Source organism: Nerophis lumbriciformis, linkage group LG27 (assembly GCF_033978685.3).
Source record: "Nerophis lumbriciformis linkage group LG27, RoL_Nlum_v2.1, whole genome shotgun sequence".
NCBI classification, from domain to species: Eukaryota; Metazoa; Chordata; class Actinopteri; order Syngnathiformes; family Syngnathidae; genus Nerophis; species Nerophis lumbriciformis.
Window position 1 is genome coordinate 2495001 of NC_084574.2, and position 17500 is coordinate 2512500.

Genomic DNA, 17500 nt, shown 5'->3' on the forward strand with positions numbered 1-17500 from the left:
AATTTTTTTTTTTAATGGAATTGTTTAGTACTGTTTTACCATTTGTTTACTGTAAAAAGTGTTTATACTGTTTATACTTTCAATTAACAAATTGAAGTCTTGTGAAAGGTTGACAGGATAACTGGCATTAACTGTCAAAATAATTTCAAACTATTGAAGTTAGCTTACAGAATAAACATGTCAATCAACCCATATGATTTTTGCTGTAATATTTTTGTTTTGAAAAGTCACTGTGACTGATAGAAAAGTGATAGTTTTAGCAACATTTTAACCTGTCTGAATGCTAATAATCATTTTGCGCCGGGGGGCGAAGCCCTGAACCCTCCACCAGGACTTTGTCCTGGACCTACCGGGGCCTGCGGCCCCTGGACCCTGGCTACTAGGTTTTTCTGATTTCAAAAGTTGGCAGGTATGAAATATATTTAGTAAGAAAAGATTAAGCATATTATTATGTGGCGGGCCAGATTTGGCCCCCGGGCCTTGAGTTTGACGACTGTGTTTTAAAGGAAAAAACCTGCCTTGATGACTGCACAAACCCTTTATGTTCTCACTCAGGCCAATGTGATCTACCTCAGTCCACCTTTTGACCATTTTTGAGGGTTTTATTATAACATGAAACCATTTTATTCATAGTTAATTATAACCTTAATTGATTTTTTTGCTGACTCGCAGTGTAGTTGGAAGCTCAAAGTGAATGACTCCTCATCTCATGGAAATAAGATGTCATGTAAACATCTCCAGAGTCTTCCTACACGACAAGTCGCTCTGACTTTCATTGCCTCAGACAGTTGAAGCTGCTCATTACGGATATTGTGACACTCAGGATTCTCTACTGTTCTTCTAATGACAGTTCATTTAATGCAGCATAAAGCCAAAGCTACATTCTGTACGTTCTTCAGTCCCGTCTCGGCCTGTCGCGCTCGCACAACAAAGGGGAGAAGAGAAGGCAGCGACGTGACATAATCAGCTCTCCAACATGAGCAGGTGGAAAACAATTTAGCGGCGTGCGCTCTGACAAGAAGGAGGCAGTGCATGGCAATGATTGGCCTCAGTTGTGTAGCAATGTAACATGTTGTCATGAATACACAACTCAAGCCAACTTGGTCACATGACTCATTGGTAAAGGCTTTACCACTTTTGATTGACTTAAGCCACACTGCAAAAAGTCAGTGTTCAAAAACAAGGTGAAAAAAATACAAAAATTAGGGGTATTTTATTTGAACTAAGCAAAATTATCTGCCAATAGAACAAGAACATTTGGCTTGTCAAGACTTTCCAAGACAAGTCAAATTAAAGCTGCAAGCAGCATTGGTCGGGCCCGTGTATTTGGCAGGTGCTAGTCCTAAGTGTCCCAATACTTTTGTGAAGTTTTAATCCTAAGCGTCCCAATACTTTTGTCCAGTTTTAGTCCTAAGTGTCCCAAAACTTTTGTCCAGTTTTAGTCCTTAATGTCCCAATACTTTTGTCAAGTTGTAGTCCTAAGTGTCCCAATACTTGTGTCCAGTGTAAGTGTCCCAATACCTTAGTCCAGTGGTAGTCCTAAGTGTCCCAATACTTTTGTCTACTATTAGTCCGAAGTGTCCCAATACTTTTGTTCAGTGGTAGTCCTAAGTGTCCCAATACTTTTGTCAAGTTGTAGTCCTAAGTGTCCCAATACTTTTGTCCAGTTGTAGTCGTAAGTGTCCCAATACTTTTGTCCAGTGGTAGTCCCAAGTGTCCCAATACTTTTGGCCAGTTTTCGTCCTAACTGTCCCAATACTTGTGTCCAGTTTTAGTCGTAAGTGTCCCAATACTTTTGTACAGTGGTAGTCCGAAGTGTCCCAATACTTTTGTCAAGTTGTAGTCCTAAGTGTCCCAATACTTTTGTCCAGTTGTAGTCGTAAGTGTCCCAATACTTTTGTCCAGTGGTAGTCCCAAGTGTCCCAATACTTTTGTCCAGTATAAGCGTCCCAATACTTGTGTCCAGTGGTAGTCGCAAGTGTCCCAATACTTTTGTCAAGTTTTAGTCCCAAGTGTCCCTATACTTTTGTCCAGTTTTTGTCATAAGGGGCCATAATACTTTTGTCTAGTGTAAGTGCCCCAATACTTTTGTCCATTGTTAGTCCTTAGTGTCCCAATACTTTTGTCCAGTGTTAGTCGTAAGTGTCCCAATACTTTTGTCCAGTTTTTGTCCTAAGTGTCCCAATACTTTTGTCCAGTGTTAGTCTGAAGTGTCCCAAGACTTTTGTGTAGTGTACCTACCTTGTCTGCATTGTGTGGGCACACTGGTGCTTCCTGCTTTTAAGCAGCCATCTTGAAAAAAGAGCAGCGCAGCGGGTCTTTGAAGGCTCATAAAATCAAAACCGGAGCAGGTATCAAAACTCTTTTGCCAACTTTTAATCAGAAGGGTTAAATCTCTCTCCTGTGTTAGTTTGAAGCCGAAACAACAAACGCGCTCAGAGGAGATAATGTTTGAAGAAAGGTGACCGGTTTTTACAAAAATGTTGTTTTGAAGGGGGAATAGCAAACCTCCTGTTGATTTTTGCTGGGGGTTGTCAATTTATGAAATGTAGGTCTAAGTGAGACCTACATAGAGGTTTTTGTTTCATGTCTCTCCGACCTTCCCAGTGGGAGTTACAGGCAGTTTTGTCATTTTTTTCTTCCGAGGAGCAGTTTTTTCTGCGTTTTATTCAAAAAGTGCGCTAGAGCGCAATTTTTAGATTTGGGGTTAGGTTTTTTTATTAGATCGCAATTTTTGCCAGTCCTGATGTGTGTGTTCAGTTCGGTGAGTTTTGAAGCATTTTAAGGGGGTCCAATTACAGCTCAAAGAGGCAAAAGTGACTGTTTTTAGCACATTTTTGTCTTGAAGGGGGAATTGCCATCTTCCTGTTGATTTCTGCCCAAGGATGTACAATTATGAAATGTAGGTCTAAGTCAGACCTACATAGAGAATTTTGTTTCATGTCTCTCCGACCTTCCTAGTGGGAGTTACAGGCAGGTTTTTTCCTAGGGGGCGCTAGAGCGCAATTTTGAGTTTTGGGGTTCGGTTTTTTCATTAAAAGACCATTTTCGCAGGTCCTGATGTGTGGGTCAAATATGGTGAGTTTTGAAGCATGTTAAGTGGGTCAAATTAGTGCTCAAAGAGGCGGCGGAATAATAATAAAACCTTAGAAAAACAATTGGTCCTTATGTCCCATTGTAAAAGGACTCCCGTTGGGATTCCTTTTACAATGGGCCATGCGGGCCCTAATTAAAGCTGCAAGCAGCATTGGTCGGGCCCGCGTATTTGGCAGGTGCTAGTCCTAAGTGTCCCAATACTTTTGTTCAGTTTTCGTCATAAGTGTCCCAATACTTTTGTCTACTTTTAGTCCGAATTGTCCCAATACTTTTGTCTAGTGTACCTACCTTGTCTGCATTGTGTGGGCACGCTGGTGCTTCCTGCTTTTAAGCAGTCATCTTGAAAAAACAGCAGCATCAGCGCAGCGGCTCTTTGAAGGGTCATAAAATCAAAACCGGAGCCGGTATTAAAACTCTTTCGATAACTTTTAATCAAAAGGGTTCAATCTCTCTCCTGTGTTAGTTTGAAGCCGAAACGACAAACGCGCTCAGAGGAGATAATGTTTGAAGAAAGGTGACCGGTTTTTACAAAAATGTTGTTTTGAAGGGGGAATAGAAAACTTCCTGTTGATTTCTGCTGGGGGTTGTCAATTTATGAAATGTAGGTATAAGTGAGACCTACATAAAGGTTTTTGTTTCATGTCTCTCCGACCTTCCCAGTGGGAGTTACAGGCAGTTTTGTCATTTTTTTCTTGCGAGGAGCAGTTTTTTCTCCGTTTTATTTAAAAAAATTGCTCTAGAGCGCAATTTTTAAATTTGGGGTTAGGTTTTTTTATTAGATCGCAATTTCTGCTAGTCCTGATGTGTGTGTTCAGTTCGGTGAGTTTTGAAGCATGTTAAAGGGGTCAAATTACAGCTCAAAGAGGCAAAAGTGACTGTTTTTAGTACTTTTTTGTCTTGAAGGGGGAATTGCCAACTTCCTGTTGATTTTAGCCCAAGGATATACAATTATGAAAACTAGGTCTAAGTCAGACCTACATAGAGGATTTTGTTTCATGTCTTTCCGACCTTCCTAGTAGGAGTTACAGGCAGTCTGTTTTTTTTTTCCTAGGGGGCGCTAGAGCGCAATTTTGAGTTTTGGGGTTCGGTTTTTTCATTAAAAGGCAATTTTCACAGGTCCTGATGTGTGGGTCAAATATGGTGAGTTTTGAAGCATGTTAAGTGGGTCAAATTAGTGCTCAAAGAGGCGGCGGAAGAATAAGAAAGAAAGAATAAAACCTTACAAATTCAATAGGTCCTTATGTCCCATTGCATAAGGACTCCCTGTGGGAGTCCTTATGCAATGGGCCATGCGGGCCCTAATTAAAGCTGCAAGCAGCATTGGTCGGGCCCGCGTATTTGGCAGGTGCTAGTCCTAAGTGTCCCAATACTTTTGTTCAGTTTTCGTCATAAGTGTCCCAATACTTTTGTCTACTTTTAGTCCGAATTGTCCCAATACTTTTGTCTAGTGTACCTACCTTGTCTGCATTGTGTGGGCACGCTGGTGCTTCCTGCTTTTAAGCAGCCTTCTTGAAAAAACAGCAGCATCAGCGCAGCGGCTCTTTGAAGGGTCATAAAATCAAAACCGGAGCCGGTATTAAAACTCTTTCGATAACTTTTAATCAAAAGGGTTCAATCTCTCTCCTGTGTTAGTTTGAAGCCGAAACGACAAACGCGCTCAGAGGAGATAATGTTTGAAGAAAGGTGACCGGTTTTTACAAAAATGTTGTTTTGAAGGGGGAATAGAAAACTTCCTGTTGATTTTTGCTGGGGGTTGTCAATTTATGAAATGTAGGTATAAGTGAGACCTACATAGAGGTTTTTGTTTCATGTCTCTCCGACCTTCCCAGTGGGAGTTACAGGCAGTTTTGTCATTTTTTTCTTGCGAGGAGCAGTTTTTTCTGCGTTTTATTAAAAAATTGCGCTAGAGCGCAATTTTGAGATTTGGGGTTAGGTTTTTTTATTAGATCGCAATTTTTGCCAGTCCTGATGTGTGCGTTCAGTTTGGTGAGTTTTGAAGCGTGTTAAGGGGGTCAAATTACAGCTCAAAGAGGCAAAAGTTACTGTTTTTAGTACTTTTTTGTCTTGAAGGGGGAATTGCCAACTTCCTGTTGATTTTAGCCCGAGAATGTACAATTATGAAATGTAGGTCTAAGTCAGGCCTACATAGAGGTTTTTGTTTCATGTCTCTCCGATCTTCCTAGTGGGAGTTACAGGCAGTCTAGTTGTTTTTTTTTCCTAGGGGGCGCTAGAGCACAATTTTGAGTTTTGTGGTTCGGTTTTTTTCAAAAAAAAGAGGCAATTTTCGCAGGTCCTGATGTGTGGGTCAAATATGGTGAGTTTTGAAGCATGTTAAGTGGGTCACATTACAGTTTAATGTGGCGGCGGGAGTCCTTTTGCAATGGGCCATGCGGGCCCTAATTAGCCAACCTCAATGAACCCCAAAATAGCTTAAAATAAGTATATTCTCACTAATAACAAGTGCACTTTTCTTGGTAGAAAAAACAAATATGAGAACTTTTTGCTCAATATGTTGAAAAATATTCTTAAATTAAGTAATTGCTAGGGCCATTATCTTAAAGTAGCAATGATTGTCACACACACACACACACTAGATGTGGCGAAATTATTCTCTGCATTTGACCCATCACCCTTGTTCACCCCCTGGGAGGTGAGGGGAGCAGTGAGCAGCAGCGGTGGCCGCGCCCGGGAATAATTTTTGGTGATTTAACCCCCAATTCCAACCCTTGATGCTGAGTGCCAAGCAGGGAGGTAATGGCTCCCATTTTTATAGTCTTTGGTATGACTCGGCCGGGGTTTGAACTCACAACCTACCCATCTCAGGGCGGACACTCTAACCACTAGGCCACTGAGTAGATATGCGCTCGTCATTACATTTCTTGCATTTTCCCATCCAAGTGCGTGTCAATTAGTACGCAAGGTGTATATATATATATATATGTATGTATGTATGTATGTATGTATGTATGTATGTATGTATGTATGTATGTATGTATGTATGTATGTATGTATGTATGTATGTATGTATGTATATATATATATATATATATATATATATCTTAATAAGGTTATCCAAAAAATAGTGCTCGATACCGTAGTAGAGCGCAATATATGTATGTGTGGGAAAAAAAATCACAAGACTACTTCATCTCTACAGGCCTGTTTCATGAGGGGTTCCCTCAATCATCAGGAGATTTTAATGGAAGCATTCACATACCATGGTTTATATAGGGCACAGAGTGGGTGGGTACAGGCTGGCGTAGGGGCGTGGTGATTGGCTCATGTGTTACCTAGGAGGTGTTTCCGTCTGTGGCGGCATGCTGATACAATTTCGCTGCGCTTGTTGAGGGATGACAGGTCTGGACGGTATATAATAAACAGTTTCTCTTTCAAGCATAGGTTGCATCTTTTATTACCACTATTGTAAGGTGTGCTGGATGCAAGAATTTGCCATGTTATTGAATATTCAACATTATTGTCTTTGAGGTTCCAAATGTGTTTGCTGAGTTCTGTGGTATTCCGCAGGTTTTGGTTCCTGAAAGAAGCCTTGTGATTGTTCCATCTGGTTTTAAACTCTCCCTCGGTTAATCCTACATATGTGTCGGATGTGTTAATGTCCTTGCGTGTTACCTTAGATTGGTAAACAACTGATGTTTGTAAGCACCCCCCGTTGAGAGGGCAATCAGGTTATATATATATATTTTATATATATTTTTTTTTTTTATTGTAATTTTGAAGAATTTATCTGAATGTGCATGAACTATTTCTGTTCAAAATAATTAGAAATGTTAAATGTTTAAATATTAAATGTCAGTTTACTGTACTGTGCCAACTGTACTACTATATGAGTACATATTTTCTATTGTTTCATTGAAAATAAAACAGCAAAGTCCATTTGGCTGTCATCCGTTTTAATTATGAGACACAATTGTGTCAAAGTCATGATATTTTTTTTTCATGCTTGAAATAAGAAATGATGACTTTAAAAAAGCAGTTTTATACTTGTGAGTGTTGATGACACAGCTTTGCAACACTTGATATTCTAGTTTCAAGCATGTTTTACTCAATATAGGTCATCAAATCTCAGCAACAAGCTGTAATATCTTACTGAGATCATTTAAAACACTTAAAACAAGTAAAACACTCTAACATAAAATCTGCTTAGTGAGAAGAATGATCACAACATCCACTCTTTCCTGAATATGGAACCCTGCCATCAGGGAGAAGACTCCGGGTCCCACTATGCAAATTTAACCGCCTTAAATTATCATTTGTCCCAGCCTCCATTAAGCTGACCAACAATGTGCAATAGAATTGTAATACATAGGTTAGCACTTTTTTAGCACATAGCACTTTAGCACATAGCACTTTAGAACTAAGCACTTTAGCACACAGCACTTTATCCATGAGCTCTAGTGCAATGCACATTGGTACTTTATCTTTATCTCCATACTGTAGATTGTATGCCTACATCAAAGTGCCACCTATGTCTATCAAGCTCCATGTTCTGATGTTTAAATGTTAGTTGTATGGTTGTGGTTGTGTCTGTGCTTGTGTTTTTGTTCTGTTGTTTTTGGGTACCGTATTTTCCGCACCATAAGGCGCCCTGGGTTATAAGCCGCGCCTTCAATGAACGGCATATTTCAAAACTTTGTCCACCTATAAGCCGCCCCGTGTTGTAAGCCGCATCTAACTGCGCTAAAGGAATGTCAAAAAAACAGTCAGATAGGTCAGTCAAACTTTAATAATATATTAAAACCAGCGTGATGTGGGCGCGCATGGAATCGTATATCAACATGGACGGAGCTGCGTGAAAAAAGCCACCCGGCCTCTTCGCGTAAACTTAAACTTCCCTTAACCACTCGCTCATCTTTTCTTCATCCATCCCTTCGAGTTAGCTTTTATGATGACGCCGGCTGGAAAGGTCTCTTTTGGCAAGGTCTTCCTTTTGAATATCACCATGGGTGGAAGTTTCTGGCCATTAGCATGGCAAGCTAGAACCACAGTGAAGGATGACTTCTCATTCCCTGTGGTGCGAATATTCACCGTACGTGCTCCCGTTGTATCCACAGTGCGGTTCACAGGAATATCAGTTGCTGTGAAATAGTAATCCGTGTGCGGATGGAGAGATTGCGTCCTTTCATGAACCGGATCCTTGTCGCTTAGTAGGAGCCATTTTGTGGTCTTTACAGATGTAAACACACAAAGGAAATGAAACGTACGTAATATCCGCGCGCTTTTTCTTCTTCTACGCGGGCGGGTGGTTGCTTACAGTAGAAGAAGAAGCGCTTCCTGTTCTATGGGGGCGGGTGCTTACCTTGGCGGTTGCTTGCGTAGAAGAAGAAGCGCTTCCTGTTCTACCGGGAAAAAAGATGGCGGCTGTTTACCGTAGTTGCGAGATCGAAACTTTATGAAAATGAATCGTAATATTAATCCATATATAATGCGCACCGGGTTATAAGGCGCACTGTCAGCTTTTGAGAAAATTTGTGGTTTTTAGGTGCGCCTTATAGTGCGGAAAATACGGTATGTTAAGAAAGCAATGATGCACTGTGCCCAAGACAAATTTCCCCGCAGGGACAATAAAGTTGAACCTTGAACCTTGAACCTTATCAGACAGAAAATAAGCAAATATCACCCTTATTTGACATATTTCATCTTACTTAGATTTCACTTTTTGCAGTGCACAAATTGCGAAATCAAAAAATGATTGATTACAGTATTTTTTCAACTTTGGTTTGTAGAAATGTTAGCGACAATTTAATTAATGCTAAATAACTTTTAACGTTTTGTGGTTATGCCCACAGACTTGACTGTTTTCATTGGTGGTTGATTAAAAGCTTCCATTGTAACTTACATTGCACATTTTGATCCAGATTTGCACCGAAATTGTAGGGTTTTGGTTGTGTAGTCGTAGGGACGGCGTGGCACATTTGGGAGAGAGCAACCTGAGGGTTCCTGGTTCAATCCCCACCTTCTACCACAAATAGTGTCAAAGTGCTTTTGAGTACCTGGAAGGTATACAAGTCTAACCCATTTATGCACAATGAATATTGACTTTGCAGTGTCTTCATGGACACACCAAGCCTCATGTTTATTGTGTTGGTTTAAAATGTGTTGTAACTCATGTTTGGAGCTTCAAGAGTATGAAGCGCCCGTTTAGTATCTTTTGTTGCTTGGGAAAAGAACCAGCACGTTAGTGTTTTCTTCATGTTCTGATGTCAAGAATTCCATCCCAGACCGATAAAATGAAGAAGGTTTTCCTTCTGATGTCTGAAGTGTTTCATCAGCCTCACAGTGCGAGCACCAGCAGATCAAGCCAGCAGGACCCCACTAGTTTATTTCCTTACACTAAGTGGTTTTAGGAACTCCACAACTTTCATCTTTTTCACTCTCATACAGACTTTTTACTGTACAGTATTAAAGATCTTGGGCTGACATTTTTGGACTTGATCCTCAAATACAGCACCGTGTTATTGTCATACAATATATGGCCAACGTTTCTGCAGTCACTGCTCAAAAACAGCACAGTGCTGTTGTTGTACAGACAATCTTTGGCTAATGCGTTTGCAAGAGATGCTGAAAAACAGCACTGTCACTGTCAGACAATCTTTGGCTAGCATTTTTACAGTAGATGCTCAAAAACAGCACAGTGTTACTGTCATATAAACAATCTTTGGCTAACTTTTTTTCAGTAGATGCTCAAAAACAGCACAGAGTTACTGTCATATAAACAATGTTTGGCTAACTTTTTTGCAGTCGCTGCTCAAAAACAGCACTTTGCTGCACTGTCACTGTCAGAGAATTTTTGGCTAACATTTTTACAGTAGACACTCAAAAACAGCGGTGTTATTGTCATACAAACAATCTTTGGCTAGCATTTTTACAGTAGATGCTCAAAAACAGCACAGTGTTACTGTCAGACAATCTTTGACCAACATTTTTACAGTAGATGCTCAAAAACAGCTGTTATTTGTCATACAAACAATCTTTGGCGAGCATTGTTACAGTAGGTGCTCAAAAACAGCGCAGTGTTACTGTCATACAAACAATCTTTGGCTAACATTTTTACACTAGATGCTCAAAAACAGCACTGTTGCTGTCATACGGACAATCATTGGCTGACATTTTTACAGTAGATGCTCAAAAACAGCACAGTGTTGCTGTCATGCGGACAATCGTTGGCTAGCATTTTTTCAGTAGATGCTCAAAAACCGCACAGTGCTCCTGTCATGCGGACAATCATTGGCTAACATTTTTTCAGTAGATGCTCAAAAACCGCACAGTGCTCCTGTCATGCAGACAATCTGTGTCTAATTTTTTTCCACTAAATGCTCAAAAACAGCATTATTATTGTAATACAAACAATATTTGGCTCGCATTTCTACAGTAGATGCTCAAAAACAGCGCAGTGTTACTGTCATACAAACAATCTTTGGCTAACATTTTTACACTAGATGCTCAAAAACAGCAGTATTGCTGTCATACGGACAATCATTGACTAACATTTTTACAGTAGATGCTCAAAAACAGCACAGTGTTGCTGTCCTGCGGACACTCATTGGCTAACATTTTTACAGTAGATGCTCAAAAACCGCACAGTGCTCCTGTCATGCAGACAATCTGTCTAATTTTTTTCCACTAAATGCTCAAAAACAGCATTATTATTGTAATACAAACAATATTTGGCTAGCATTTCTACAGTAGATGCTCAAAATCAGCGCAGTGTTACTGTCATATAAACAATCTTTGGCTAGCATTTTTACAGTAGATGCTCAAAAACAGCACAGTGTTACTGTCATATAAACAATCTTTGGCTAACATTTTTGCAGTAGACGCTCAAAAGCAGCACTGTCACTGTCAGACAATCTTTGGCTAACATTTTTACAGTTGATGCTCAAAAACAGCACAGTGTTACTGTCATATAAACAATCTTTGGCTAACTTTTTTTCAGTAGATGCTCAAAAACAGCACAGAGTTACTGTCATATAAACAATCTTTGGCTAACTTTTTTGCAGTCGCTGCTCAAAAACAGCACTTTGCTGCACTGTCACTGTCAGACAATTTTTGGCTAACATTTTTACAGTAAATGCTAAAAACAGCGCTGTCACTGTCAGACAAACTTTGGCTAACATTTTTACAGTAGACACTCAAAAACAGCGGTGTTATTGTCATACAAACAATCTTTGGCTAGCATTTTTACAGTAGATGCTCAAAAACAGCACAGTGTTACTGTCAGACAATCTTTGACCAACATTTTTACAGTAGATGCTCAAAAACAGCTGTTATTTGTCATACAAACAATCTTTGGCGAGCATTGTTACAGTAGGTGCTCAAAAACAGCGCAGTGTTACTGTCATACAAACAATCTTTGGCTACCATTTTTACACTAGATGCTCAAAAACAGCACTGTTGCTGTCATACGGACAATCATTGGCTGACATTTTTACAGTAGATGCTCAAAAACAGCACAGTGTTGCTGTCATGCGGACAATCGTTGGCTAGCATTTTTTCAGTAGATGCTCAAAAACCGCACAGTGCTCCTGTCGTGCAGACAATCTGTGTCTAATTTTTTTCCACTAAATGCTCAAAAACAGCATTATTATTGTAATACAAACAATATTTGGCTAGCATTTCTACAGTAGATGCTCAAAAACAGCGCAGTGTTACTGTCATATAAACAATCTTTGGCTAACATTTTTACAGTAGATGCTCAAAAACAGCAGTGTTACTGTCATATAAACAATCTTTGGCTAACATTTTTACAGTAGATGCTCAAAAACAGCACAGTGTTACTGTCCTATAAACAATCTTTGGCTAACATTTTTACAGTAGATGCTCAAAAACAGCACAGTGTTACTGTCATATAAACAATCTTTGGCTAACATTTTTACAGTAGATGCTCAAAAACAGCACAGTGTTACTGTCATATAAACAATCTTTGGCTAACATTTTTACAGTAGATGCTCAAAAATAGCACAGTGTTACTGTCATATAAACAATCTTTAGCTAACATTTTTACAGTAGATGCTCAAAAACAGCACAGTGTTGCTGTTATGCCGACAATCATTGGCTAACATTTTTACAGTAGATGCTCAAAAACCGCACAGTGCTCCTGTCATGCAGACAATTTGTCTATTTTTTTTCCACTAATTGCTCAAAAACAGCAATACAAACAATCTTTTGCTAGCATTTCTACAGTAAATGCTCAAAAACAGCGCCGTTGCTGTCATACGGACAATCATTGGCTAACATTTTTGCAGTCCATGTTCAAAAATAGCACAATGTTAGTCATACAATCTTTGACTTGGTTTTTGGAGTAGATGCTCAAAAACAACAGTCGCCGTCATAAATTTGGCTGCGTTTTTTTTCAGTAAATGTGGAAAATAACAGCACTGTTTTTGTCATACAATCATTGGCTAACGCTTTGGCAGTACCTACTCAAAAACAGCAGTGTCACTGTCAGACAATCATGGGCTCAAAAACAGCGCAGTGTTACTGTCATACAAACAATCATTGGCTAACATTTTCACAGTAGATGCTCAAAAACAGCAGTGTTGCTGTCATATGGACAATCATTGGCTAACATTTTTGCAGTGCACGCTCAAAAATAGCACAATGTTAGTCCGACAATCTTTGGCTTGGTTTTTGGAGTAGATGCTCAAAAACAGCAGCCGCTGTCATAAATTTGGCTGCGGTTTTTTCCAGTAAATGTGGAAAATAACAGCACTGTTTTTGTCATACAATCATTGGCTAACGCTTTGGCAGTACCTACTCAAAAACAGCAGTGTCACTGTCAGACGATCATGGGCTCAAAAGCACAGTATCAGTGTTAGTCACACCAGTGCACAAAGCAAGGTCCATAAAGACATGGATGACAAGAGTCTGCTGTGGATGAACTTGACTGGCCTGCACAGAGTCCTGACCTGAACCCCATAGAACACCTTTGGGATGAATTAGAACGGAGACTGAGAGCCAGGCCTTCTGTGTGACCTCACCAATGCACTTTTGGAAGAATGGTCAAAAATTGCTATAAACACACTCTGCAACCTTGTGGACAGCCTTCCCAGAAGAGTTGAAGCTGTAATAGCTGCAAAAGGTCATATTGAACCCTATGGGTTAGTTCATATGTATATATGCAATATAGTGTGCATATATAGACATATTTTCCGCGATCTAAAAAAACGTTTGTAAATAGAGGGGTTGTTAAATCGAGGTTCTGCTCTATAGTAGAATATTTAAAACTATTTACAACTTTGCTTTTTTATATGCATGTTAATTGTAATCCAAATACAAGCTGATTATACAACAGCAGGCCACAAGAGGTGCAGTAGAGTGATGTAACACATGAGGAGCCATTGCCTGTGTGATAAGCTCCAGTGCCCATTCTCATCCCCTCCAGCCACCAATGCGCCACACTTTCCGCCCTGGCTCCTAGTCTGTAATCATTGTTAGTCTGCTGTGTTTTGCAGAGGAGAAAACAAGCATTCTGCATTCAGCCGGAGACAAGCCTGGCGTGCGTTCAAGCAAGGGGGGAAACGGTTCTGCAATTTCACCCAGTCTGGTGTTCTCCTGCTCTAGAAATAGGCAGGTTCCTCCAGCCCTCCTCCTACAGGGCACGTCGGGAGCGCTTTGGGGTCGCGGCCACGTTACGTGCGGGCCGTATCAGGCCCGCCAACAGATTCAATCTGGCCCCTGAAATCAGTTTGCTAAAAATAAAAATGAGCCGCAATTTATTAATGAAAGAAAGTGCTGTTCTAAATGTGTCCACTGGATGTCGCAATAGCAATTCAAGTGTAACCCGCATCACAAATGACAGCGTTTACAGATTAATGCACCCTCTGGATTGGCTGCCGTATCGACACACAATACCTTCTTTCATTGTAAATGATCCACTGAACTAAAAAAATAACAAAACGCTAAGATGCAAAGACTTAAGTCAACATGACCATTTTCTTTAGTCGGTTTCATGCAGGGCTTGCAATTGGTTAAATGCACGATGTGCACCCTGAACTCCATTGTAAAAATGTCTTTCTACATTTGTTCTATTTTATGTCATACTTAAATCTACCATGTTCACATTGGTTAGGTTTGTAGTTATGTTACTGTTTTGTTTATATTGTAGTTGTCATATTTGAATGATGATAAATGAATGTGTTGTGGCAGTTGCGGCGGTTTTGAGGAAACATTGATTGCCGTTCCAAACGTTTGAGAATGCTTAAAATGTACCGTATTTTCCGCACCATAAGCCGCCCTGGGTTATAAGCCGCGCCTTCAATGAACGGCATATTTCAAAACTTTGTCCACCTATAAGCCGCCCCGTGTTATAAGACGCATCTAACTGCGCTAAAGGAATGTCAAAAAAACAGTCAGATAGGTCAGTCAAAGTTTAATAATATATTAAAAACCAGCGTGATGTGGGCGCGCATGGAGTCGTATATCAACATGGACGGAGCTGCGTGAAAAAAGCCACCCGGCCTCTTCACGTAAACTTCCCTTAACCACTCGCTCATCTTTTCTTCATCCATCCATCCCTTCGAGTTAGCTTTTATGATGACGCCGGCTGGAAAGGTCTCTTTTGGCAAGGTCTTCCTTTTGAATATCACCATGGGTGGAAGTTTCTGGCCATTAGCATGGCAAGCTAGAACCACAGTGAAGGATGACTTCTCATTCCCTGTGGTGCGAATATTCACCGTACGTGCTCCCGTTGTATCCACAGTGCGGTTCACAGGAATATCAAAAGTCAGTGGAACCTCGTCCATGTTGATAATGTTCTCTGGCCGGATCTTTTTTTCAGCTATCTTGTTTTTACAATATGCACGGAAAGTAGCCAGCTTTTCTTGAAAGTCTTTAGGCAGTTGCTGTGAAATAGTAGTCCGTGTGCGGATGGAGAGATTGCGTCTTTTCATGAACCGGAAACCTGTCGCTTAGTAGGAGCCATTTTGTGGTCTTTACAGATGTAAACACACAAAGGAAATGAAACGTAATATCCGCGCGCTTCTTCTTCTTCTACGGGGGCGGGTGGTTGCTTACAGTAGAAGAAGACGCGCTTCCTGTTCTATGGGGGCGGGTGCTTACCTTGGCGGTTGCTTGCGTAGAAGAAGAAGCACTTCCTCTTCTACGGGGAAAAAAGATGGCGGCTGTTTACCGTAGTTGCAAGACCGAAACTTTATGAAAATGAATCTTAATATTAATCCATATATAAAGCGCACCGGGTTATAAGCCGCACTGTCAGCTTTTGAGTAAATTTGTGGTTTTTAGGTGCGACTAATAGTGCGGAAAATACGGTAATGGTTTTGTAAAAGTACTGCCAGAAAGTCTACGTTCTTTGTGTTCTTCCTAGTGTTTGCTGCTAGAAATAGGCAGGTGCCTCCAGCCGTCCTCTCCCGGTCGCTGCCGCTTCAGAGGGCACGTCGGGAGCACTTTGGTGTTGCGGACACATTAGTACTAGAAGGCGGCATGTCTCCGAGGTGGCGCATGTCACGCGTGTCCCCAAAAAAACCCCAAGCTTACATAAGCTGCAAAGAAGTCCTAGCACCATGGTTTCAGTACAATCCAGATGTGCAGGACCACCTGCTGTCTTAAATGTGACCATGTGCTAATGGCATCCCAGTATTGTTGTTGCAGGAGCATGTGTAGTACAAGCAGCTATAAATAATGTGTGGAACATATTGCAAGCAAGTGAAAGTGTTCCAGCTTCCCAGCAAAGTCAGTAAATTGACTGAAGTGCCTTCTCAGTCCTTGTGTGGATTATTATTACATTTTTCTCCTTAGTGTGTTTCCCCTGCCGACGTCTTTCATCGCCCGCTCAAAGCAGTATCCCTCCAGTATGATTGCCTAAAAGCTGTTTCCATGGCGACCTGCCACAAACAAAGCTGCTTTTTTTCCCCCCCAATGTAGAAGTGTGCGAAAATGATACTCATCAATTTTCCTTTTTTTTCTTTTTTTTTTTTGCAGAGCTGGACGGGGCCCGAGAAGCTGCTGGCGCTGGACGAGCTGATTGACAGCTGCGAGCCCACGCAGGTCAAGCATATGATGCAGGTCATCGAGCCGCAGTTCCAGCGCGACTTCATCTCCCTGCTGCCCAAAGAGGTGCCAAGCCCGTTTCCATTCCTGACTTTGCCTCTTCTTTTCTTTTACTATAATCCTCTTTTTTGATTTTTTGTGAGACGTAGAGGTCTTGAATGGAAAATACCTGACACGTCTCTCGCTGTAATCCGGCCGCAGTTCTCCCTCGCTTCATTCACACAGATGCTTGTTAAACAGCTGACTCCATTGTAGCCCATCACATGCTTAAGCCCCATTTGCTTCAGTACCCTTTTCCTACTGGAAACAGCAGCAACATATCCTTCAACCTGAAGCGTCCTGTGGGCGGAGCTAGACCAGGGGTGGCCACACCTTTTTCTGCAGGCCAGCTACTTTTCAATGGACCAAGTGGAGGGGATCTACCTCATTCATATATATCATTTATATTCATTTATTTATGAAAGAGAGGTTAACAAGTTTAAGGTGTTTCATGATATGTTCAGAGGTGGGTAGAGTAGCCAGAAATTGTACTCAAGTAAGAGTACTGTTACTTTAGAGATTTATTACTCAAGTAAAAGTAAGGAGTAGTCACCCAAATATTTACTTGAGTAAAAGTAAAAAGTATGTTGTGAAAAAACTACTCAAGTACTGAGTAACTGATGAGTAACATACACACACATATCATATATATATATATATATATATATATATATATATATATACACACACACACACACACACATATATATATATACACACACACACACACACACACACACACATATATATATATATATATATATATATATATATATATATATATATATATATATATAAATACACATATACATAATGTATATATATATATATACACACACACACACACACACACATATATATATATATATATATATACACACACATATATATACATACATTGATATATACAGTATATAATTTATATTGATTTATTTTGCCGTTTTTGTTTACATGTTAAAGGTGTTTTAATGAATATACATGCATGTTTAACACATATAGATTCCTTTCTTTCATGAAGACAAGAATATAAGTTGGTGTATTACCTGATTCTGATGACTTGCATTGATTGTAATCAGACAGTAGTGATGATAACGTCCTCGTTTTCAAATGGAGGAGAAAAAAAGTTCCTCCTTTCTGTCTAATACCACATGAAAGTGGTTGGTTTTTGGCATCTTATTTGTCCAGCTTCCATATTTGTTTTTATACACTTTACAAGAAATACATTGGCGGCAAACTCCGTAGCTTGCTAGCTTGTTTGCGCTGGCTTTCGGAGACTCTTATTTTGAAAGCGCAGGCGCGATGGAGCGGCACTTTTATTGTGAAGACAGGAACTGTGCAG

The 17500-nt window shown here is 40.3% G+C and overlaps 1 protein-coding gene across 5 annotated transcripts in view; it reads left to right on the plus strand.

Annotated features, from left to right (window-relative positions):
• The window catches only part of fbxw7 (F-box and WD repeat domain containing 7), a 346930-nt gene that overhangs the window by 260105 nt on the left and 69325 nt on the right, over nt 1-17500 (plus strand). For all 5 annotated transcript variants that reach the window (XM_061923037.2, XM_061923038.2, XM_061923040.2 and 2 more), the window contains one exon: nt 16054-16188. In XM_061923037.2, coding sequence (XP_061779021.2) covers nt 16054-16188 — 135 coding nt within the window. The remainder of the gene's footprint in view (nt 1-16053; nt 16189-17500) is intronic.